Genomic DNA, 25,237 nt, shown 5'->3' with positions numbered 1-25,237 from the left:
GATCTCAATAATATGAAAGAAAGTTGTGAATGAATCTGGGAAGATTTCCTTCACTGAGTATTCACTGAGGATGAAGATGAATTTGGACCTCTGTATGTGGAAAACTAAATAACATCGTGCAGTAGCCAGTATAACTTGCCATGTAATTCTCCTCACAGAGCTGAAAGTAATTATGAATGAGCAAAATTAAAATACGGTTAGAACATTGCGTGTACATTGTATTTCCAACAAATACTTACGATCAGACTGTGGAATAAGTGGAATGAATTTACTGAATACACTCTTTGTTATTGAAGGGCTGGACACAAAACACGAATAATTGCCCTTATCTGATGCTTCTACATTTGCAATGTAGAGATTGCCGTTCGTCTGTGACACAAATCGTCGTTTGTCCAAAGCAATGAATACAGGGAACTCATTTAGAAGCCAGCGATAACTGAGATCATCTGGAGGAAAATATTTTCTAGTCAGTATTAAAAACCAATACTACCAGCTACTTAAGACATGGAATACTGTTTGCATATAAATTACTTCACTCTGATTTCTAGTTTATAGATCTTTTCTTCAAGAGAGGCAGCTACGTGAGAGAGAATATACAAGTCTCAGCAGCCCGCTAATAGCTGTCTACACTGGACATCGGGGTACTGCTGCCATGAGTGCAGATTACTATGGATCCAGTTACGGTGTGCATGGCTCCCCTTGGGCACAGCCTTCCCACAGGAACCAGAGTGCGAGGTGGGGAGATGGGCAGCTGGGTCTTGCCCTGACCCAACTGAGAAGTTGGAAAGCCCTTACCAGTATTGTAACCAGAAATTTTAACCAGAAATACGTCTTGGTTCTTCATTTCCTTGCAATATTTAGACACAGAGTACGAAAACTAAGACGTTATCCCATTTTACAAGGAAAACGCTAACAGCCCAATTCACCCCTCACGATGGAACTGCAGATGTCTGAGGTTATGGGCATAATTCCTGCAGAGCTTTTCAGTAGCTAATGCTGAGGGAAAGGCACTTCCAGGGCCATAATCATTTCTGCTGTGGTGACTTCACCCAGTGGAATGAAGCTCGGCCCTATCCAAGGCCAGTAGAAAGTCTAGGATGACAGTGACACAGTGACATGTACTCAGGTCTTTGGAATGGTAAGCCAAGTCTCCCCTCCATTATCCAGATTAATTTGAGTCATGCTATTTGTAATATCAAAAATTGTTTTCAAATTCAACAATATCCTTTACATATGGTCAAATACAAGCAGATATTCAAAATGGAAACCTAACCTTAAAGGTGATTCTCAAGCTACATAAAAGTTACTGTTGAATTAAACTTAAAGGAAATCTAAAAAAATAAACGTTATTTTGTCTTGTAATCTTAAGCAGTTGAAAATGAAGCACTTTGAGCTGAATTACCTGGGTAGTGGTAAGGGGGCTCACAAAGAAGCACTGCTCCAACACCTTCTCGGACTTTAACCTCATAGCGCTCCTCAGGCGGAAAGGGATCCAGATCTAATTTTTAAAAAGGGAAGGGAGGAAAACTGTAGGTTTTTCACTACAATAAATTTTTTATTATTGTTATTTTCAGCCCTGTAGAGATAAATATACAAATACAATAATATCTGGCAGCTAGACAGATACCTGTGGACCCATAATGCCAGTTTTGCTCATTTTAGCTTTGTTATTATCAAGTACAATGAATTTGTTACACTATTTTAGTCATCATAATCGCAAATGCCAGAAAAAAGTAGTGCAGATTGTATCCCTAAGACTGGTCAGATGAGCTACATTTAAAGAAGGAATCCCAGGAAGAGAAAGGAAAACAGTTTTAGGTTCTCTTTCAACTGGCGTCTTCAAAATGTGAGTGTAATTCTTTACTGTAACTTAAAATAGCTTCTCTAAAATGACCTGGCTTCCCTCCCTGACAACTCCAGTAGCCAAGGACTTGCAGCAGTTAGCTCAGACACATCTTTCGTGTCAGAGGTTTGGGACAGAAGTGGCTTTGATCTCAGGTGAAACCTTAGCTTAGCCTCTTTAAACCAACTTCCATGCAGTAGGGCAAAGGAGCAGTTGTAAAAGGATAAAGAAACAAGTCCTTCATGGAGCTGAATATTGTCCCACAGACTGCGGGAGAACAGTAAGGGTATCTGCAGTGATAAGACAACAGTTGCATGAGTAACTTCATCTAGGTCAACAATTGCACTCTGCAGCTTCTTTTCACTCTAATTTTGTGTAGACAGTTCGAAATTAAACTATAAACATCTTGAGGCAGGGAATGCCTCTTGTGAAGTTTCTCCATGTCACCAAGGGCAGTGAGATTGTTGAGATCCTGACTGGAGTCCTGCTCTAAATACTAGTGTGGTGCAAACAATATATTCATAATAGCCAAGTGCACAGGCTCTGAATGCAATATTCTACCACAGAAATCATCTAAATTAACTTCATCCAGATTAATTCAGCTTTCTTCAATGGCAGGCAGCTATCCAGTTCTACTAAATTCCCAAGGCTGGCTCTGAGATCTCACTAAAACTTAAGTTCACAAGCAGCAAGTCAGAAACAAGAAAAAATCAGGACAGAGCTACATGCAAAAAGAGATTAAGTAGACTATTATTAAACAGACTATTCACTGCTGTAAATTGCAACATATAGTTAAACAGATCCAGTAGATGTTTTGCCATATCTAAAAATAATTAACTTTGTAACAACTGCTATATTTACTAAATATGGTACAGATGAAGGATTGCTCCAATCCAGTCAGACCTGAATGACTACAAGAATCTAGGATGCAAATGTTATTCTGCTTTGGCAAATGCAGGAAAAAACCTCTAGGAGAGTTGTGTCAGTGTCCAGGGAAAAATGCCTCTCTCAGCTCCTGAAATACTAACGTTTATTCTGCTCAAACAGAGCAGAAGATAACACAGAGCTTTCCAGTGACTGACTGGATCTTGGCTGGATCAATGCCTAAATCGTAGGCATTGTAATGAGCCATTCTAAGGACTTCTGATTATTATTTTATATGATTTTATCCTGTGCCTTAGTGCAGTCAATGTATTCAGTTCTCCACACTATCTCCCAATTAATTTGGAATATTACTCTTTGATAAAAAAGAAATTAAGTATACTAGATTGACTTCGTAAAAATCAGCTATTTGACCAGATAGGTTTTGTAATCAGAGCCAAGGAAGATCTTCACATGGATTGGAATACCTGTGTTCATATAATATCTGCAGCAGTTTGAGTATATTCCCATTCCATTTGCCAACCCAGAACTTACTACACAACTACTGTCTATCTTCAAAATACTGACTGATCTCTCCTGCAAACATCAATTTTCTTGTTATGGATCTTTCAATCACCTTGTAAACTTGCCACTATTATTCATTTCTGCTTTCTTTGGAACAGATTAGTGTTAAAAATCTCTTACAGAAAGAGTAAAAAATTAAAAATTACAATCATTAGCAACGTGTTGCTCTTTTGATACTGCTTTGCATATGGTGTAGTGTTTGATGAAAGGAAAACCTACCATTGTTATTTTACCAAGTTATTTTAACTATTTTAAGTTTACATTTTAAGTGTAGACATTTTGTTTATAGCATCCTTTGAAACTTTGGGACAGCCATTACAAAGTTATAGATGTGGACTAGGACAGGCCATTTGTACATGTAAAAAAATTATGTTGGTCCTGAAATAGAATGGTCTATGCCAGGTGCAGGGAAGTCATACAACTATTGAGATGTCATTGTGTACCTTCTTCCCACTTAACGAAATGCTCTGTACTCTGATTGGGTCTTGATATCTTCTTTGTGTAAGCACTACTTGGTTATCACTCAACAATTATAATAAGCTGATTCCAGGAACTCTTAATTGCAAGACATTCCTTTTTAGCTAGAATGAAAGAATTAGCATAATCACTGCACTCCTATACGCAAACAGTTAGTACCTAGAGAGCATGGAAATTTTTCCTTGTCATTCTTTCAGCCTCTCCGATATGAAATTGCTGTGTTTTACTGTTCTGAAACTGTTTCCCAGATAATAGAACAGTATATCACCTTCTGATTTTGCTCAGCACACACCAAAAAGCCACTAAATATTCCTGTAGGATAAAATTCCTTCCTTCAGGACAATGTATGTAACAGCTAAAAAAGACTTTAATGGGTTTTTAAGCACTGGATCTAAAAAGATCCAGTTCTACTAAAGACAGTGTTCTCCGATGGATTAATTGACATGAAGTTTATGAGAGAATGTGGCTTTTGTTCCATAATCTCAGTAAATTTGACAGTAAGACAAAACTAAAATGTCTCTCTCATGTACAGCTGGTCAAGACTATCTTGAACTCTTCTAAATGGTTGTTGCCATTTTTCAATCAGTTTATGCACAAGCAAAGGAACAAAAACTTCCACTAAAGATCAGACATTTTCTATATTTATTTTAGCAACTCTATATTCAATTCTTTAGAAACAGTGATCACGGAAGGAAATATTTTTTATAGGTGATCATAAAAAGAGAAGGGAAGAAACACAACAGTGTAAAGAATAATGACGGTACCATTTTTTCAACAGATATTTATCAGTTTCCATCTACCTTTTCACTTCTATTCCTTGCCTCTTTGCCCTATTATAATTTAAATACTTGAATATTATATATTAAGGTTCTGTTCAGTATAATTTCCAGTACCCTAACTATTAACGTTCAGCTCACGCAGTCTGTGAGCTAGTAGGGAGAAAAACATGCCTTATACTGTTTTGATTTTACTTATTCTACTTTTTTCATATCTTATGTGTTTTGTTTTCGTAACTGTTGTAAGCTACTGTTGTAGCTTTTATCCTACTGGTCGTTCAGGACTGGCACCACTGATGCCTGCTTTAGGTATAAATAAATATTCTGTAAACTCAATTTTGATGTCATCTTCATTAGAAGGAAATAACAGCCTGGCCTTCTATTCATTTCAGAAAATACACTGGGTAAAAAATAGACTAAGACTAGATCAACTATGATGTGATCCATCAGCTCATTATAGCCTCTGAGTTTCCTTGGTATATGTGGTCCCACAGTCTTATAATTACTAGCAGAAAGCAGAACTTTTCACTTCATCTCTGATCTTATACAGTAAGGATTGAATTCTGCTCACAGAGGCTGCTGAAAGACAAGAGGGGCACTAAGCACATAGTGTCAGGATTAAAGGACACACGGGGCTTTGTGAATGGTCACCAGTAAGAGTGGATTCCTTTTTTTGTAGATTCCCTTTTTTGTTCTTTGATGAAAGAAAACATCCATGGAAAAAAGCATGTTAAGGCAAAATGAAATAAAAATCCCAAAGTCAATTGTCAGTCAGTAAAATTTTACGTTAATCTTCATGTAGTACACCAGTTTTTCACAACGCCTGTATTTGTTGACAGTGCAGGTCCGTGCATATGCATGCATTCACAAGATTAGGTGATGAATGTCTGAAGCTGACAGCGATGTCCCCCAGCAGGGTCTTCATCGCAGCCTAGGAGTCAGGGAGCATGCTTTACTAGTGAGTGCCATGCCTTCCTCCTGCAGGCATCCCAGTTGTGTCTGCATGGCAGCAGTATCTCATCACCATATGCCCCCACTTGCATCTTTCTGCTGTGACTATTTCCCTTCAGGTCCTGCCACGATTTAAAAAGAGTCTGGACATTATTATCTCAGGATCTGGCTCCATGAGTCTCTTCAATTAATAATTTAACAATAACTCACTGAGAAGGTTGTCATGTCAGCTAAACGCTGAAGAATATAAAATGCTTACAAAACTGATTTTGTGTTGATCTCTGCAGACTAAGGCACTTAGGATACTGGTTTTACAGAGTCATAGAGCTATAGCACACGTTAGCAGAAGACACTGCAGTGTAAAACATTGGGCATTTCAAGCTAACTGTAACATTTCTACGTTTTGACGTAAACATCAGCTTACATCCAAAACTCAGAGTGGCTTCACTGCTTCTGACAGTTCCAAAGATATTCGACACTACACAGACATATTTTCCAGCATCCCTTGATTTCTCCGGATTATTGATAACAAGTCTGCCTCCCACCATACTGTAGCGCTCCTTTGTTAAATCAATATCCCAGTTGTTGAGTTTCCACCTATTAAAAAAGAAAAGCCAGACATAAGATTTGGCCCAGAAAAACAAATCTAGTAAGAAATATGATTTGAAATAAATTGTGATAAACTGTACACATGAAGCTATTAATATAATTCTATATATGTTTTAAGTTTTTCTTCAGCAAGAGCCAAAGATTTGATGAACTTCACAGGTCTTTTAAACATAACAGTCTCAATCTGCTTCAGCCTTGTGAAGATGTGATGTAGGCTAAAATCTGATTGCTGGCCATATAGCACAGCATACTTGAGCCAGCTGTGAGTGAATTAGCTAGTGATGAAGCACTGGGATTATAAACATATCCTCAAATAGTTATCTAAGGCCAAATTGGCTAAGAAAATTTTCCCTTTGCACCTTTAAAGTACAGACTAATTAAATCTGTAAAAGCTTTTTGCAAACTTGCTCTAGGGGATGAAAATGTTTTCTAAACCCTAACATGCCAGTGAAGGCTGTGCAAGAACAGTGGCACGCCTGATTTAAGACCTACTTACTACCTTGAAAAAATTGCTGGACTCTCCCACCTTAATTCCTGTAAAACCCCGCAGCCAGTTCACTGAGTCGCTGTAACTTTCACTTCAGGGACTACGAGAGGAACTCGGTGGACCAGGTTTGGCCCTTACTGACTTACACTGATTTCAACAAAGTCACAACGCAAGGAGTGGGAACCAATATTCACGATTTAAATTTACATCTATTGCTGTGTCCACAAGGGGGAGCCTATAACCTTCTTTGAAAGCGATTACACGTTTCTGAGCACAAACGGGAAAGCTGCAACTTAAACACATTTAAAGATCATCGAATTCTTGCAGTATAAATAATTTTTTGTCAAAAGGTAAAGATAGGCACTAGTGTTTGAAAATGAGAGCGCATATCCTATGTGTTGCTTCCTTAATGAACTGTTGTACTGAAATATACAGAATACTTATTTGGAAGCTGTAATTGCAATTGTCATGAAAGAAATAATAACAGAAGTGGTACTAACAAGAAATAAATTAAAAATAAAAATAAATAATGAAATGGTAGGATTTTCAAGATGCAGTAAATAGCATTTAGCTTTTACAGGATTTTAGAGGTATCACTTCAGTCCTGTGAGATATACTACATGCCTGTATTACAAATAAATCCTCTGTTCAGAAATACCTAGCAATAACTGTCATGAGGACAGCTTATGCTGCAATGAAAGAAATCAGAAAAACATCACACAAAACGTGTAACTGTAAAGAGTAAGAATTAAAAAATTTCTCTGGAATTTATTAAAGGCAAAACACAATCGTATTTTTATGATACATACTTTATTTTTCTATGAGAATAATATTAATTTATATTGTTTTGTAAAACAGGGTTACTCTGCAGTATAAAAAATTAACCTTAACAAAGACAGTAATTGCATCTTCTTGCTCAAACCTTGCTTCTTAAATAGCAACTCCTTCACTCCACAAAAGCTGTGTTTGTGAGTGACTTCATTCACATGGGTAGCTCTCACCAGGTTCAGCTGGTGCGTGCTTCTCATACATGCATAGCGTTTCTCACACAGGAAAAGGCAGAGTAAGATGTCTAACAGCACCCAGTCGGGCACACTGAATTTAAAAGAATTTGTATCTCTTTAGAGCTGGGAACAAATATTTGAGATTTTTTTTTTTGCTATAAACTGCCTACCAGCTTAGGAAGGTGTATTAGTAAAACGTGTAGTTATCTATCTGTCTTCTCTTTTTCCAACGCTGATTTGAGTTTCTTCCAGCTGAGGCGTAAAACTGCAAGAATATAAAGATATCTACAGGTGAGTTAGGAACCACCCAAGAGGCTGTATCTGAAGGGAGCCTACAGAAAGAGAAGGTATTTGAAGAAACCTTAGAAATGCTAGAACCACCAAGAGATCTATGAAAACTCTAAAGATGGTAGGAGTGCTACAGAAAAAGGTAATTATCAGTGTGTATTTGCATAAAAGGTCATTTCAGGAGAGACAGTGCAGTAATCTGAGGTCCATGATTTGCAGACAGGACTGGGGACTAAAGTATTCATATCTTGTCCCCATGAAAGTATGTTGCCTTTCCTAGCAGTGTTGAAAGTCCCAGCAATGACGGGGGAAAAAAAATAGATTCCTAGAAACTACAATGAGTATTTGAACTTTAGCAAGGGTGAAGGACCATCAAATACAAAAGGAAGAGTGGATGAATGCTTAACAAACAGTGAAAATAAAGAACTTCTAAAAGAAGACTAAGAAGGCGAATGCTCAGAGTAAACAAAAGTGGTAGGAAGGACTTATCTACCGCTAAACCAGAAGAATTTTGTTGGAGGGCTATGAAATGAAGACAATATATTGAGGTAGACTAAAATAATGATGTCAGGAAATAAGGAAAGTGGCCTTATTCTGTGTTGCAATTATCATCCCATCACCTATCTGCAATAATTATTCAATCTTTTCCTAGATAGGAAGAGCTTTGGAGGCGTGAGCCAGTTCCTCCAGAGTGAGTTTACTAGTTCAGATTTTGCAGAGCCCGTAACAGAGAAAGAAGAACAATAAAATTTATGTAGAGCCTGTAATCACTCTATAGATGATATGTTTACATAGTCTTGCAGACAGAGTGGGAGAGTCTCTGGACAGACTGGAAGTGATGGGTAAGTATATCAGAAGGGTAACAAATTTAAGTGTATCTGATCTCTCCCCACTTCCAGTCCTTTCCAGGCATGGACGGGGACGGCAAACAAAAGCAACAGCAAAATGCCATGCAGAAAAACTTGTAAAGACACTACAGCCAGGGAGCATATTCAGAAGGGGTATTCTAGTTTCCCCTCAAATCTTTCAATCACAAGTGGTTCTATATATGGAGATAACCTGTAAACATATTTCAAAAAAAAAGGCAATGAAGACTAGTTAAGCTATTTTGATGGAAGAATACCATAGCTGCCACAATATTGTAACAGAATTAAAAGAATGGGTGAGCAGACTCAACTGCTTTTTTTCTGTCTTAGAAGCCAGAGTCTAGGAACACATGCAAGTGAGTATTGGGGGCAGATCATAGGATCATAGGACAATTTAGTGAAATGGATCTCTTTTGCTGGCAAGAAATTGCATCTGTCCTTTAGTATGATGACAGTAGTTTTCTGCCCATGACTAGGTTGTAAATTAGTCATGGTCTTAATGGCGACAATCTTAAGTACATTTCTCTGTACATAAAGAGCAGATAATAGCTGACAAACTCATATGGATGCTCTGAAATCTCACAACAAAGCAGAATTGTCCTGCTAATAACAATACAATTATTGTGAAAGAGGTCCTCTGTGAATCTCTATTAAAACTAGTTCAACCATATTCCTGGAAGAACGTTTTTCATGTCTTCAGTAGTATACCTGATACATTCATGACAGTGTCTCTAAAATATGGTGGATGCAAAAGCAACATAGGATGTAGAATATCCAGGTTCAACAGGCAGTCCTTCTTCTTTCAGAGTAAAATAGGACAAAAAAGCTGTTCTGAATCAAGAAGGATAAGGACTTGAACCTCGGTCATCTTTAGCCTAAGCTAGAAAGATAGTCTCCTAATTATTTTTTAAAGGTCACCTTTTTTTTTTTTTTGCTTTCAAAAGCTGAAAACATTTAACACAATAGGAATGTACTACTTGCAACACTGTCTAGACATTTTGACAAATTGAATCAAGGTTGATTTTTACTCAAAAATTGCAAATTTCCTCATTTTTTCCTGCCTTGAAGACTTTGTATTGACCCATTAAGACAGTCAATCATTTAATACCACAACCTGAAACACTCACTGAGTAAAATACATAAGACCTGAAAATCAAAAGAAGAGAGCTACCTGTAAGTAGGAAAAGGAATTGCTCGAGCCCTGCAGTTCATTGAAACTTGTCCATCTGAAGATTCTTCTGGGTAGATGGTATCAATGGGTTGCTCCTCAAAAACAGGTCCATAACCTTTGTTTCCTTCCTCTGAAAAACAGAGTTTGAGATTAATTAGTTTTTAATTAGTAGGCAAACTGAAGATGAATTGACATTACACTTTCCACATTCAAAATGTGAAGGCTAGTGAGTCCTCCAAAATCAAGTTTTATATGTATCAACAAAATCAGAGCAGTATGGATAACAGAAGTGCTGGCTTTCCTTCACTCACTCCTGCTTCACTCCTGCTCTCTGAGAACAAAAGTAATTCAAACTATGTTCCTGTAAAACTACCTTCTCTGCCTTCTCCACTGACACCATAAATTATTTGATGGAGACAATAATGAATTGAAGATATATCCTTTAGGAATGCAGTTAGATCAACTCACTTCACAGAGGCCAACGAATTCTCATCAAACATGTTCAGATGCAAAACAACTATCAACATATTAAATGTTTCTTATCAGCTCCAATTCTTTTATACATTTGGAAAAAATCTTTATTGCATCAGCTAAAGAAAAATTTATGTTGGAGATCACAGCTGAAAATTACATTGTTTCCAGAATATATTTCTGTCCTTCTTTTCATGCTTAAGTATATGTATGTGTTAACTCTCTCTCCTCCAAAAAAAAATCTAAAAAAAAAACCCACATCAAAAATAATTTAAGTTTGTAAAGCCAAGCACTTAAAGGTGAATAAACGTCAAACAGGTCTGACAACAAACTACTCTTTTTCATCTTTATCCTCTGTTTGCTGATGCTGTTGAAAAGGTTACAGGGTCTGCCTGCCCCTGTGCTTTCCCTTCTCCTTTATCGCCTATAAGCGTCCAAGACTGCTCTTCGAGGTCTAGGAGCAAAGGTGGAAGGCTATGGGAAAATTCTGCCCAGCAAATCCAGGATGCAACTGCTTTTTTTCTGTGAAAACTGCAAATGTGCATTTTAGGTATAGAATGGCATGGTGAGATGATAGTGCATGCTCCATATAGATAACATTTTTAGACAACACAGCTCAACACAGGTCTCTACTGAGACTGAACTAACAGTGTGGACAACTATAAGCAAATGGGAAAAGCAAAGTAGTACATGACTGCTACCAGGTTCACTTTCCATTGAAGTTCAGAGCCTTGCTCCAAATCCTAGAGACACCAGAGATCTGGAAAATGACTGCAGGAATCTTGTAACACAAGGGAAAAAACCCACAGTTTTCCTAATATGATCTTTAGAGATGCTTGAATCTCTTGCTTAAAAATTTCCAACAGCAATTGTTAAGGATGGACAAATCCTAACGTTTCGCAATATTATCCGCGCTGCCTATAAAAATTGTTTCTGTGTTGTACTGCCACATTTACAAAATTTTAGACTAAATTAGGCTGGTTTTATAAAACCTAAAAAAGAAGAAAGAATCTATCTATATAACTAAAGAATGTGAATCATGTCAGTGTTTATGTATCATATACACATAAAACAATAATAATAAGCAGGACCACAACAGATGAAATGGACTTTTCTTCTCATCCATAGTTTATCTAACGCATCCATTTCCTTCTTCCTTTCCCTATTTTTACTTCTTCCCTTTTTCTTGTAGGTGCAACTTCAATCAACTGATCTTTTTCCTTGTGCTCTTAGCCTGCCCTTCTTCATCCAAACTTAGTCACTCAGGCGTGATACTTCACTTATAGTGTGAACCTTTCTTTTGCTGATCTTTTCACAAATCCTTTCCCTTCCCTGTTCTCCTTCTCACTGTTTACATACCATTAGTCCACACTCAGCTTACGACTAAGAGTGAAACGTTTATTAGTTGCCCCACCTGACACGCAGTCTGTTCATCTTTTTCTGCTGAGCCAGCCATCTGAAACCAGATTCATAATAGATTGCAGTGGAAGGGCCATTATAAAGCATATTTGATAGGTGTGAGAAACAGACATTCACTCAGTATAATTAGCAGTGCTGGCGCAGCATTAAAAATTCATGCCATGAAATGCCTAAGTGGTCTGTAACATTTGAATCTTAAGGTGGAAAGAGTCAGCTGCATATGATATGGCTATCTGCTGCTAGAGGCCGTTGTTCTTCTGTACTCGAATTTAAGAACTGGACAGAAAGTGCCATCAGGTTTGTGGCTCAGTCGTTGCAGGCTCTGAGCAAATACGTGATTCTCAACTTTTCGGTCTGAAATTACTTCTTCTTTTGATCTAGCAATATGTAGATTTTTACATAGTGGTGTGCTTGAAAATACCAAAGTCAGCAGACCATTTTTCAAAAGCTCTGCCTTTCTTTCTAGTTGCTCGTCTTTGCTTCTTTGAAAGACTTCTCTTCTCATTACATGAATTAGTCTTTTAAAATGAAGTTGCCCAACCATACGTGTCACAGAGTAACTTCTGGACCTACTCTTGGCCCCAAAGGAAACTGATTTTTTTTTTTCCCAACCTTGAACTGGAAAGGGAGCTGTAACCAGTTTTCTGCTAGTGCCATAATCCGGTGTCTGTCTATGAATACGCAATAATAAAAAAGATATCTGCAGAAGGATTGTTAAAGATCATGTTTCATTAGTTCAGTACTTATTTTCATAATATAGTTCTATATAAATCTAATAATTCTATGTATTGCTGTAACTACACTGACACTAATTTACTCATGTCAGGTAAATTTGGCATAAATCTAACAACACTAAGACAAATTGTGACTTGATTTTCAAAAGATGAATGACTTCAGCAAAGCTGTCCTGGATGTAGGTCACTGTAACATTGGTAGGAAGAAGGGAAGGGATTGATTTATCAAAGCCAAATGCAGTTATTGTACATTAAAAATACCCTAAATTAACCAAGTAAATAATTCCAGCTTAGCTTACAGGTCTTCATTCAAAAACACATTTATGGAAACACTGATCATGACACTAGAAGGTTTCTTTAATTGTCTTTTTTCGGGGAATGGCTAAGTGATCTTGGTCTATTTGGACATTACTGTGATGAAAAGACATAGATATACCTAGGGAGAGGAGATGGCATAACTAGAAAACTGCTTGGGATACAACTGGGAAGGGAATCAAAGGAACTGAAACAGAGAAAAAGAAAACTTCATATGGCATAAATGAGGTGCCAGGAAAATACCATCCAGTATAGACATCATAATACATGACTTTTCGGCAGAAATGTGGACAGGGTTAGGGGAAAAGTGAAGGAAATTCTCACCATCAAGGAAAGGGTGAGCAGTGCTCAACTGCACACAAACATATACACACAGAGCTCAGCTCCTCTCTTCCCAACTTCTTTCCCATTTCATCCCGTTAAACAATGTTTGAAAAACCTTACTCTGAACAAGCACTCTGTGTTTTAGTATTTGAATGATTGTATTAGCTGTTCAGAAAATTCCTCATCAGCTGCGTTTTCTTGGTTTGACATTATCCCCATTGTGACAACATGTTTTTGTCAAATTTCTAATTATTTAGACTGTTACTAAGAAATAATGAAGAAAAAATTACACCAAGAGTATTTGCACATACTCATCTTGCTCTTCATGTGCAATGGAAATCTTTGAACATAAATATAATATTTACATTCTACACAGTATTAAGCAACTATGCCAACCTGCTACTACCATAGACAACATAAAATCTTGAACTCAAAACATCAGTTTCAGTGGGCTAGAGTGCTGAGCAAATAATTCCTGTATCAAGAGAAAGCAGGTTTACTTCGCTTGTTTCAACACCAGTCACGCAAATCACTTTCAGACAAGTCAATTTATTTTATTATCAGCTAATTCAGTCCTTACATGCATCTAATTTATTTTGAAAATCGATTTTACTCATAGATTAAGGATAATGTCGTGAAGTTAAGCTGCTTATAATTATGAGAACTGCTGTATGTATGAGCAGAACCAGTAAGCAAAGTTAAAAAAATGTAGTTTATTAAAGGCTTTGTGAATTTTTTTAGTTCACAGGAGAAGACAGCAGTTCTTGGGCTTATTTTTTTCCAAAACAGAAAATTAAATAAAACCCAATTGTTTACTTTTGTCTTACTCATTCTCAGCTGCAGATTGCACATATTGCATATGTTTTCAGGGGTTGTTTTATAACGTGTAGCAAATCATGGAACATAAAATGCTTTAAAAGGCTTTTCTTATAGATAACCTAGGCTTGCAGCATTCCAGTATCTCAAACCTTAATAAGATGACACAGAGGAGATAAAGTTCAATAAATGAAGTGATAGCAAGAATAGTAATTCCTTCTTTCTTTCTTCTAAGTCTACTCTCTTATGTACTGGAAATTTGAAGTAAGACTCTTAATATCAAGTGTAGGATTTATCTCCTGTAATTTTAAAAGTTAGGGATTTTGTCCAAACTAGTGTCATGGTTTGATGTGGAGGGGGGGGTGGTTCTGGTGGCAGGAGAGGGATTTTGCTCCCTGCGACCTCCCCGGTTTTGGATCCGGGTTAGGCTTAGTTCTGGCCACCGGATCAGACTGCCATCCCCCTCGGGGTTGAGCCAATAGGGCGCCTCTGCGAATTGCCCTATTTAAGTCAGGACAAGGGAACCGGAAAAGGTGCTTCGCCCAGGATCGACCAGAGAAGGGAGGAGGGCACTGCCCCCGCTCCCTGGCTCCCGGCCGGGCGGCTGCCTGCGTCGGGCCGGCGCCGCCCACGGAGAATGGCGGCGGCGGAGCCAGCTGGGGAACTCGGGGGCACCCCACTCCCAGGGTGCCCACTGGGCTGAGTTCACCTGGAGAGGACTGAGATCTGAGAGAAACAGCTGCATCGACAGCAGGTCAGTGAGGATGGAGCGGGAGGAGGTGTGCCGGAGCCGAGTTTCCCCTGCGGCTGATGGTGAGAGAGCAGGCTGCCCCCCTGCAACCAGGACGGCCTCGGTGGAGCAGCAACCCACTCGCAGCCCGTGGGGAGAAGATGCCTGAGCCCGAGGATGGTCGTGTTGGGGGCACGGCAAGGCAGAAAGGCATCTGGAGTCTTCGTGACGACCCACGCCGGAGCGAGTGGCTACAGCTCCCTAAGTACCCGAGACTGTGGTATAGCCCACACCGGAGCAATCTGTGGGGAAGGATTGTTTCCAGTGGGCTGGACTCACGTTGGAGAAATTTGTGGATTTTTCCTCGTGGGTAGGGGATCCATTGGAGCAGGGGAAAAGGGTGTAAGGACTCCTTCTCCTTTAAGAAAGAAGCAGCAGTAACAGCACGGAATGAACTGACCTGCACTCCCCCAGTCCCTGCCCCCTGTGCTGCTGGGGGGAGGAGGTAGAGCCGGGAGGAAAAGGAAGGTGGGGGGGGGGAAGGTGTCGGTTTTAAGATCTGGTTTTGTTTCTTTCTGTCCTCTCAAGTAATCGGTTTTTATTTCCCTTTGTCCTTCTAAGTAATCATTAATAAACTGTTTTGCTTTGAGAAAAGCGCTGCCTGTTTTGCCCAGGACCATGGTTGGTGGGTGCTCCCTCTGTTCTTGCCTCAACCCTCAGTCCTTTGTTTTTTTTTTTCTTTCTCTCCTCTCTACTTTATTGGAGAAGGAGAGACTGTGTGAGTTTTAGTTGCTGGATCAGCCTAAAACCACGACAACTAGTCATATGGGCTTTCTTTAGAGGAGCCAGACAAGCATTTCCAGCCAGCAATTTGGATATCCTATTCACTCTTCATGAACTACAGAGAAAGCTGAAACTTGTATCACATACTTAACCCTTAGATGGTTAAAATAAAGAGCAATGAATCTTCTTCCCTTAAGACAGTTTGGATACACCCGACTGTAGCTGTGCGACATGACCGAGAGTCTCTCAGCTGAGCCCACTGGCTGAAGCCTGCTCCTGGCACTGAACCCAGAATCCAAGCCTCCTCCTGGAGCTCAACCTTCTGAGGTAGCTGTAGCAGCTGTAGCACCATCACTAGTAACAACAGGAACACTACTGGCAATTTCTCTCCCGTTTCTTCAAGTGTTAAGATTCAGGAGGGAGGTACAATGATGGCACAGCCCACTTCCACAACTGATGAGAGACCTATTTTTATACACTCGGTTTTGCTTGCTTTGCAGCAGCTTCGAGAAACCTCTGTGGAAGGTCAGGGAGAACATGGTCAGGTAGTACTAAGAAAACAGTCCTTGCCCTAAATAAATTATTATTCCACTCCAGTGCAGCACCAGAATTGCAACTGCACTTTCTGCTTCTTACTTGTTCTGCAGGGCTCAGATAACCAAAGAACATGGAGACGGTCAAGCACGAAGAGACACTATTGTCCTTACACCCTCACATATCCAAAGATAACAGTGTACCTGCTTCTTCTTCGCCAAAATTAAACATCCTCTAGTGGGTGTCATAGAAATCCACTTTTTTTTTTTTTTTTCCCTATGAACCTTCTGCAGAAATGTATGGAAACAGTGATTTTATTGAGATATATAGGAACATAATTTCTACAATACCAGATAATTCATCAGTTCCTTTCCCAAACTTTCCAAATATTTTGTTGATGCAATACCTTTACATGTCATTTACTGCCAGCATAGATATCATATTAGGATCTATAAATAATAAACCTCAAAGTTTAAGTTTAATCTATGAAATTCCTGGGGATTAAACTCTCTTTGGGTATCTGCCTTCATGGGACTGTAAAGTCCAGAGAGCTTTCCTAAACCCATTTATAAAGCAGAATTTAGTGCTCAGATTAAATATGACATTAGATATGATAAACGGGCATGTGTGAAGCTGAAGACAACTCATGAGTTAAGCAATTACACATTTTATAATAGAGTCAGGAAAATAGAAACCCCATGCAGCTTGCATATCGTGGCTGAAGGCATCTTACTCATGCTGTAGTACTTTGTTTAACAGTCAGACTCATCATCACCACCACCAATTGTTAATGACTCTTTCTATGTTCAGTCATGATCTTCTCTTTTTTTCTATCAGTTCTACACTAGGATAGCTTCAGAGAGTTAGGAATTTCCTGGATGGGCATTGATGAGGTGAGAATTGGCTGCTGAGAACTGGCCACTGGTGCACTGCTTTCCAGGACACCAGGTTAAGGGAGCAAGTTGCAGGGCAGCAAACCCCACACATTTTGCAGGGCACAAACCCCATGTACACACAGAGTACATTTCCTCTGCCTTTTGTTGCTACTTTCAGCACTGGGAATCATATGGCTGATAGATAACACAAAGGCAGGGAACACATACTAAGAAGGAAAGAGCTGATGATCTTAATCAGGACTACTGTATCACATGGCAGAAAATTTGGGAAAGAGAAAAAAGACCATTATGTTTACTGGTAGATGCAGCTACTAATAATTACACATTACTTCACAGTTAACATTTAACAACTACCTAATTCAAATAGATGTATATTCTTCTGCTTATGGACAGTTGCCACAAGTAGACAGGGAGTTATTTTATACCTGATGTGAGATGTTATTTTGTAGGGAACCTGAAATGCATCATTCCTTCAATTTATTTAATTATTTTTTTTGTACAGACTGCTACCTGTCTTTTCAATATACTTATCCTCACATTTTTCATAATCAATACTCTATCTAATTTGAATACAGAAAAGTAGAAGAAAATAGAAAATTCTCAAAAGGAATAGTATACTGTAATTTTGCTGTTAGTTTTTTATAAAAACATCATTCAAAGACGGGTCATTAAACAATGTTATGACACTTGTGCATCATTCTGTCTTCACATGACCAGCATGACAATAAGCAAAAAATGTTATAAATTCACATTTAATCTCATTTTCTAATTTGATACACTAATTTCAAGTACATCTTCTTCATTTTCTACATTCTTTACAAGACATACCTTTTCATGTGGCTTATAGGGTAGTTGTCTATATTTCATGCAGGAGCTGTGGAATATTCTTCACTTAGGAGTAAAAATAATATTTTAACTTCTTCCTTATTTACAAACTCATTAACGCTTTACCAATTTTTTTAAGTTATATAGTTCAAGTGATTCATCAGAAATCGTGGATATATAGTCTATGGCAACTCATCGGGGAAGCAGATTTAACGGGAAGTCAAATGTAAGGTCAAGTCATTTCACTCAAATGATTCACATATTGTGAATCATGTACAAGAGATTTTTAATGGATGTCCATTTGTATTATTTGCCTTATTTGTTCTACAGGGTCCTTAATCTCACAAAATGCTTAAATTAAAACACAGGAAAAAAATTGAATATTCAAATAACTGAACCTTAATAATGGGAACAGATGATCAAACAAAGTGGAGCAAGCATTCCCTCGACCATTACTTAAGGCACTCAGGCTTCTGGAAGGGCTCCCAGATCCAGCGCCATTTAAAAGGTGCTTTACTCAGGAGGAACAACTAGCACGTGTCAAGCAGAAAAACATTAGTGTGTAAGGCACCATGTGCAAAAGAAACTAACAGAGGAAATGATGATGGATATTACTGAAATACAGTGAAGGGCTGGCAGTAAAATATGCAGGGCTACATATGCCTATGAATCCATATGTTCAGGAGCTACAGCGGATGTATCTTAAGGCCCTAATCCTGCAAACACTTCTGTACATGCATTCTATTCCATAGTAAAAAAACGCTAAGCTCTAAGACTAGAAGACTAAACCTCCATATATGAGAACGGAGTGCTGAAAAATGAAAGGAGAAAGATTTGAATGCTCTTCAAGACCTACAGATTGCATACTTTAACAAATAAATTACCATTTTGCTTTAAAAAACGAAAGCAAAACAGTATGAATTTTCCTTTCGGAATGTCTGCGCATACACCAATTCATTTTGAAGATAATTGTAAGAAGGTTAGCAGTAGTTTTTTAATGGATAAATGCCTAATAATTCCACTGTAATGAAAATATATTTTCAACGAAAGATAGTAACAGTTTCACTAAGGGATGGCTACAACAGCCTCTGCTGGAAATACTAAGATCTTTAACTTCATTTTTAAGGGTAAAATGGTAATACTGTTTGCTTAAAGCTAATAATGATGAGACAGGATTGATTTAAGTTCATTAGAGGCCTCTCATATTCTTTCAGGAACTCAATCCATCACAAAATTTAAGCATCCCACTGCGCACAGATATAATATTATTTTAATTAGCATCTTTATTTTTCTAATGAGCCTTCTCTTTCTCTTTCTGTTCCCTCTTCCTCTATACCTCTCTATTTTATGGATTCACCCATTATCTTAACTATCAGTAAATCGTCAGGCTTTCTATCAGCATCGCAAGCCTAGAAACCATTTGGTATTTAGAAGTGGATCTCGTACTGTTTTCAATATGTCACAGAAATGAGGACCTACTAGTATCTGAGAAGCTCATGCTCAGAAACAAACTGATCTGGAAATGATCCAAAATATCTCTACCAGGCTCACAGGAGGGTAAACAAGGCACTTCCACGTATCTGAGCATTATGATCACAAAACACATGATTATTTATTTACAAATGTCAGACACTGTCCAGTAGTATGAAATAGTCTTCTAAGATCCAAGCAGGAACACGGGAGACAAGGCAAACAGGATTGTGAATAATGCCATATGTTGAGGTAAAAAAGCTTTAAATAAGCTAGATTCTGGCTCTCTGTTCATAACATGCATTTTTGAATCTACTTTTCTAGAGAAAATCCAAGCTATATATGATTTAATGTTTGAGGGCTGAATTATTTTTTTTTTTTACTTCTCTCATAATTAAGTGGGGAAAGTTGCACTTGGCTTCGTAGGAACTTTATGTGCTGAAGCAGTGATGTGTTCATGTCCACAAAATTCATGATATAGCATTTCATGGTCTATAAAGAAGATTCCATCATCCTGATGGAGAAGAGGTATCAATGTAAACCAGCAAGACACTAAAGGGACATCAATTTCCAAGAACCAGTCGGCACTCAAACAGAAAAAGTAACCACTCAAGCAGTCTCACTTCATGTTATACCAAAGAGTTAAATTGTCTTTGGGAAGGCTGCCTCTACCTTTCTGGACAGAAAAGAGTAGGAGAATTACTCCTATCTCACATGTGCCAGTAAAGTCCTTGAAAAGCCACATAGTTACATAGTTTCTGCTTTACAGCAAGTTTCAAGTATGAAAAGCTCCAAACCTTGGCAGAGTGTTTCTCCATTTACACCTAAAAATGTCAGGGTACAGTTTGCTTGTCTTCTCAGGCTGTCAAGAGGAGTGCCAGCCAACACCAAATACAGTAATTTTAAACTTACTCACATTTGTCTAGCAGATACTTAAATCATTTAGGTTATTCTTCCTTAAAAACAAAAGTGCTACATCAAAAGTGACTTAAGCTCCTAACATGCTGATCTCGTGGGAAAGCCAGTGCTCAGCAAATTAAGGATGAATGTAGAGTTCAGTAGCTACTCTACACAATCTCCCCACGCAAGTCTTTCAAGTACATAGGAATACCAGCAGCGTGCTCAGAAATCCAGCACGCTGTCTCATTGCATCTGCATGCACACACCGAAATAACTGCCCTGTACTGAGAGGCCCTGGGTCTTACTGGCCTTCTTCTTTACCCGCTTTCAAGGAAGCTTGGAGTCCTAGTGATTTCTGAAAATAAGGCATTAGGTTCCTTGAGATGTAGAAGTGCTTTCGACATTTTTACCCCAGACTATTAGCTCATTTTGCACCACCCAAAACAGTCACTAGAGTGACAAGCTGCCTTTTGAGGACGGATCTGACCCAAACTCAGGTACTGCCTGGCTCTGCACTATGAAATCCTAAGGTAAAAAGTAGAACAGTTTGATTAGAAATCAAATATCGGAGGAACACTGTAACATTTTTTGCTATTGTTTCTTCTTATGGTCCAATGTAATCAAGTATTCATTAGGCACAATAAAATATAGGGCCCTTGCAGCTTTTCATCAGTCTTTTGGAGGATGAAAAAAAACAGAACAAGCCTGTTGCTGAAAAAGCCTCTTAATTCTTTCGGTGCAAGGTTCTTCTCTCAAGTGAAGATACACTTTGGTTCATTGATTTATATGAGATGTACTAGATCTAAAATTCAGACTTAGCAACAGGATATGAATTTAACAGGGAGTTAAAAGCAACTTAGAAGTCTGTTGGTGAGAGCCCAGATGTCAGGGGAAAGAGAAGAGTCAAATATTACCAGTAATAGGCATGAAATAACTTTTTTGGCAGTGGACTGACAATCATCACAATGTTCCCTGAGGAGTGATTTGCTGTTCTCATTTGCCTCGCGCTGCTGAAAGTGCGCTCTGAAAAGCAGCCCTTATTGTAACTGTCTGTTCTATCAGTGAGTGAAAGACCACATTATTTACGGCTTTTTCATCAATTTATATCTGCAAGACTACATTTCAAGCACTAATTTACCTGGAAAATAAATATTGCTCCTGTCTCATTGCAGAAGATGATCTCTGCCTAAACTTCTGATGCACTGATTCGTGTAATGTTTGCTTCTCTTCAGTCCAGTAAGTGCACATTCCCCACTGATGGGAAATGGCTGGTCATTGTAACGATCCTCAACTTCTGCCTTCGAATATCACAAAACAGAACTGGCTTAAAGTCAGGGGTTTTATTCCAAGGTAAACTCCAACTTTCTAATAAAGATGTTATTTCATTTGGGGAAAAAAAGTCTTTTTTAATTTCCTTCAGCAGGATAAAGATCTATTTGAAAACAGGTGAAAATCCTCAGCTTACAGAGCGTTGTAATAACTGTAATCCTTTCAGGCCAAATTCTGAACTTTTCAAGTCAGCGCAGCTTTCAGGTTTTCACCTTCCTAGCTCCTTTTTTCTCAAATGCTTCTAGCAGGCAATTCTGGAACCTCTCAAAGCTCAATCAAAAGCATGAATTCTCAATACTTTTAGGCTTCTTGGCTGGTATCTTTGAATTCAGAACAGACCATATGGTGAGACTTTTCAAAGGACATTGGACCCTGGAAGCTATCAGTTTCCTGGCTTCAGAGCAGTTAATATAGTAGGTTTGTTTAGAAGCCATGGGTTGCAAAAACCTTGACTAGTGGCTCCAGAGTCAGAGACTGGTTTGCCCAAATACAATTTACATGGTAGAACCACCTAGAACTGTGGGTCCAGCACCACAGGAGGCAAAGTGAGCCAAATATACTTCTAAAGAAACCTCATGTTTTGTTAAAAAGTGCTAGAGCAACTTTTTTAATATTCTGTTTTCAACATCTGCTCCCAGCTAACTTGTCTCTTCACTCTAGTCCTTGGTCTGTCTTGAAATGAGAACTCATGAACTTTACGCAAAATCTGTCCCGGATTCCCACATTCTTCCACTACTGTTGACATTGCCAGCATTGCCCTTGATAGTATGACATGTGCAAGAACATCTCCTAAAACTTGACATGATCACCCTAATTGTGCTCCTTCTTTCTCTACAGCATCTATCTTTTAACTTTTTAACCATATTGTGAAGACTCCTGATCAACTCCTTATATTTCACCTTGGTTACTGCAGCTAGGTATTTTCTGGTTTCCATGACATTTTCATTGCCAAGAAATATACTGAAAAGGAAAATCTGCTAAGACTAACCGCCAGCAGCTCCAACACTCATATGAGAAACCCTCCAGCAAGATTCAAGTGCTAAGGCAGAGTAAAGATTGCAACATCAGATTTATATAATCCAGAAGTGCGCCCTAATCCCTAGATGACAGAAGTAGAATCTCTCAACTCACATGAATATTTAATTATTTATGCAAAGTAGAGCAGGTCAAAGAGCAGAGAGTGTGTGCACTACTCAGCCTTGCAAAAATATGTCAGAAATAACGATCTCCCTGGGATTATAGAAGACTACGATTCTTCCATTGGAGGATGGTTCTGTGTCTTTACAGATGGTGGTAGGTCTTATATTTGGCTTTTGACGAAAAATACAAGAAAGTCCTGGATTTATTTCATACCAGAAGATAAGTTAAGTTAGGAAGTTTCTTTGAACTGGTAACACCACTATTAGAACCCGCCCAGATTCAAAACCCTTCACACCAACCCTTCACACCTATTCTTCTCATAGGACTCATAGCCTAATGTAACCAATTACAGTCAAGTGAAAGATCAAACGAACACTGCTATGAATATATCAATGCATACTCAAACTGCATGCAATATCATCATACCCATCTTTGTTCTTCCTCTGTCACTTGTGACTCTCATAGCACACAATCTTACCATGTCATTCTAGGGCATCTGCCAGGAGGCTCATTCTGGTGCCCAGATTTCTGGCTTTTGGGCACAACTGCTATGCGCATAATACACAAGTAATAGCACTAATCATCTGGCCTTGCCCATCAAGCAACTAACTGAACATTTGTTCTCAGTGATTGATTGAACTTTTTGATTAACCAATGACCAGCACTTGCATAGCTACTGCAACTGATGTCACCAAGTCCAGAGAGAAATCTCATGTGTACCATTACTGATGGTAGCTGTCAGCCTCTTTTTTCAGGAAAAGACCAGTATTAAATTAAAGCGATGAATTTTAATTTTTCATTTTGGTGCCACCAGCAACCCTCATTTCTTAACAAAAAACAACGCCCTTGAAACACATAATAAATACATTGTAAGCATGAGATCAAAACATTTTAAAGGTCTTTATTTTTATTAGGTGTCAGTATATCCTCCAAAAAACTCAGATATGGAGTAAAGAGCTGAGTTCAAACCCTTCTTAGAATAAAATAATGTTCTCACTAAACCAAAAAGTACTTCTGTGAGCTATGGAGTAATTTCTTAAAGGCAATGAGCTTACATCAAGGTATTAATCTTGCTTTTGGACTCAATAATACAAACAATATGGTCTTATGGTAGTGAAATCGAGGCGATGTCTGAAATGGTAGGCCAGACTAAGCAAGACTATGAACAGTTCATTTCAGTTAATTACATAAAGAACCCAGAGAAACACAAGAATGTTTTATGAAACGCAGTAGAACTAGCTTTATGAGTAACTTTCCCCTCAAAGAAGGGAAGGATCTAAAGCCTACCGCGAAAATAACAGAATCATCGAGTACAGAATATCTGAACTTCTCAAACCTCTGTCAATATTTTGCGTACGCACAATTTAATCATTCCACTTTTTACATGCTCAGGTTTCAGTTCATGAAGTCTGCACATAAGCAAGATGTTTTTTTTTTTTTGAGAAGAGCTCCACTTATGCCAGTAATATTCATCATAGCAACTAAAAACCAGCATTCATTTAAATTGTTATGGATGTTTAAAACAGGCTTTACAAATCTCAAAGTTGTTCAGAACAGTTGGAATTACATTTTAATGCTGAATTTTAATCTTCCAAATATCCCCTTCCATCTCTTAGAACTGAATCAAAATTTCAGTTGCAAATATCTCTGCAATTTCAGATGTTAGGAATATGACTCCTGAATGTTTTAATATCTATGGGCCCATCTCTACTTATGAAAAATTTTACCATTTGTAATTTAAAATTAAAGTCAGTATATGCAGCATTTCCCCACAGTATTATGAAAACTACCACTACATTGTGATGGTAGGATTTTATGAATTTTATGAATTCTAGATGGTGTCTTTACTACAGAATTTCGTGTTTAGTGTCGCTTTTTGTGGGCATATTTCCATTCTGCTAGCCATGTTGATCATCTGTGCACAAATAGATGGTTGATATATTTTTTATAAACTAGAGGAAGATATAATTCTGTATACTGAATTAGGACAGACAAAAACAAATTAAAAGTCCAGATCTTAATTTTTTCAAGCTTTCAATTACAGCCTCCGTTGTGGTAAGTATGCTTCCTTACAGCTTCATTATTCATGTTTAGTAATTCATTGTATCTGCAGAAATAAATTAAAGCAATACAAACAGCATAATTGACCTTGAAATGCATAAAACTGAAACCAGTTAGTTAAATGAATTAACATGGGAGGTCATCTTACCTGTCAGGGAGAAGACGAAACAGGGTGTAAGAAGATGATAGATGAAGAGCCACATGGTTATCCTCTGTTCAGCGATTATCTCAAAGGGAATTGTGCCTCGCAACACCAGCATTCAGACAGCTAAAAACACCTGATTAGAGAGAAGAAAAAGGAGTGAATAATTCTGACATAAGGCTTTATCTCATATCACATTTAACTTGCCACATTATCTGTTTAAACTGAATACATAAGAGCTAGTATAGGATAGACTCTTTTGAATAACAAATGCATTAGCAAATTTGCTGGATCAAATGAATGACCTCTTTTATTCAGAGAGAACACTGTTTAAGAGTACTCAGATCTTCTGGTGATAATAAGTAACATGGTAAATGTTAATACTGAATATCTTCTTTTAGACTCGTCTTCCTAAACCAAAACTATGCTT

The 25,237-nt window shown here is 38.2% G+C and overlaps 1 protein-coding gene across 2 annotated transcripts in view; it reads right to left on the bottom strand.

Annotated features, from left to right (window-relative positions):
* CNTN1 (contactin 1) overlaps positions 1–24,925 on the bottom strand; it is a 99,569-nt gene extending 74,644 nt beyond the window's left edge. The window contains exons 1-6 of one of the 2 annotated variants that reach the window (XM_086609822.1): positions 24,814–24,925; positions 20,457–20,459; positions 9,919–10,048; positions 5,918–6,090; positions 1,403–1,498; positions 240–446 (exon numbers count right to left, since the gene is read on the bottom strand). In XM_086609822.1, the coding sequence (XP_086465948.1) occupies positions 240–446; positions 1,403–1,498; positions 5,918–6,090; positions 9,919–10,048; positions 20,457–20,459; positions 24,814–24,925 (721 nt within the window). The remainder of the gene's footprint in view (positions 1–239; positions 447–1,402; positions 1,499–5,917; positions 6,091–9,918; positions 10,049–20,456; positions 20,460–24,813) is intronic. The other variant, XM_086609823.1, reaches the window with a different exon arrangement.
* Between the last annotated feature and the right edge of the window lie 312 nt (positions 24,926–25,237).

Source organism: Tauraco erythrolophus, chromosome 4 (assembly GCF_009769465.1).
Source record: "Tauraco erythrolophus isolate bTauEry1 chromosome 4, bTauEry1.pri, whole genome shotgun sequence".
In the NCBI taxonomy this organism is placed as follows: Eukaryota; Metazoa; Chordata; class Aves; order Musophagiformes; family Musophagidae; genus Tauraco; species Tauraco erythrolophus.
The sequence above is the reverse complement of the archived record's forward strand: the minus strand, read 5'-3'. Positions and strand labels throughout refer to the sequence as shown.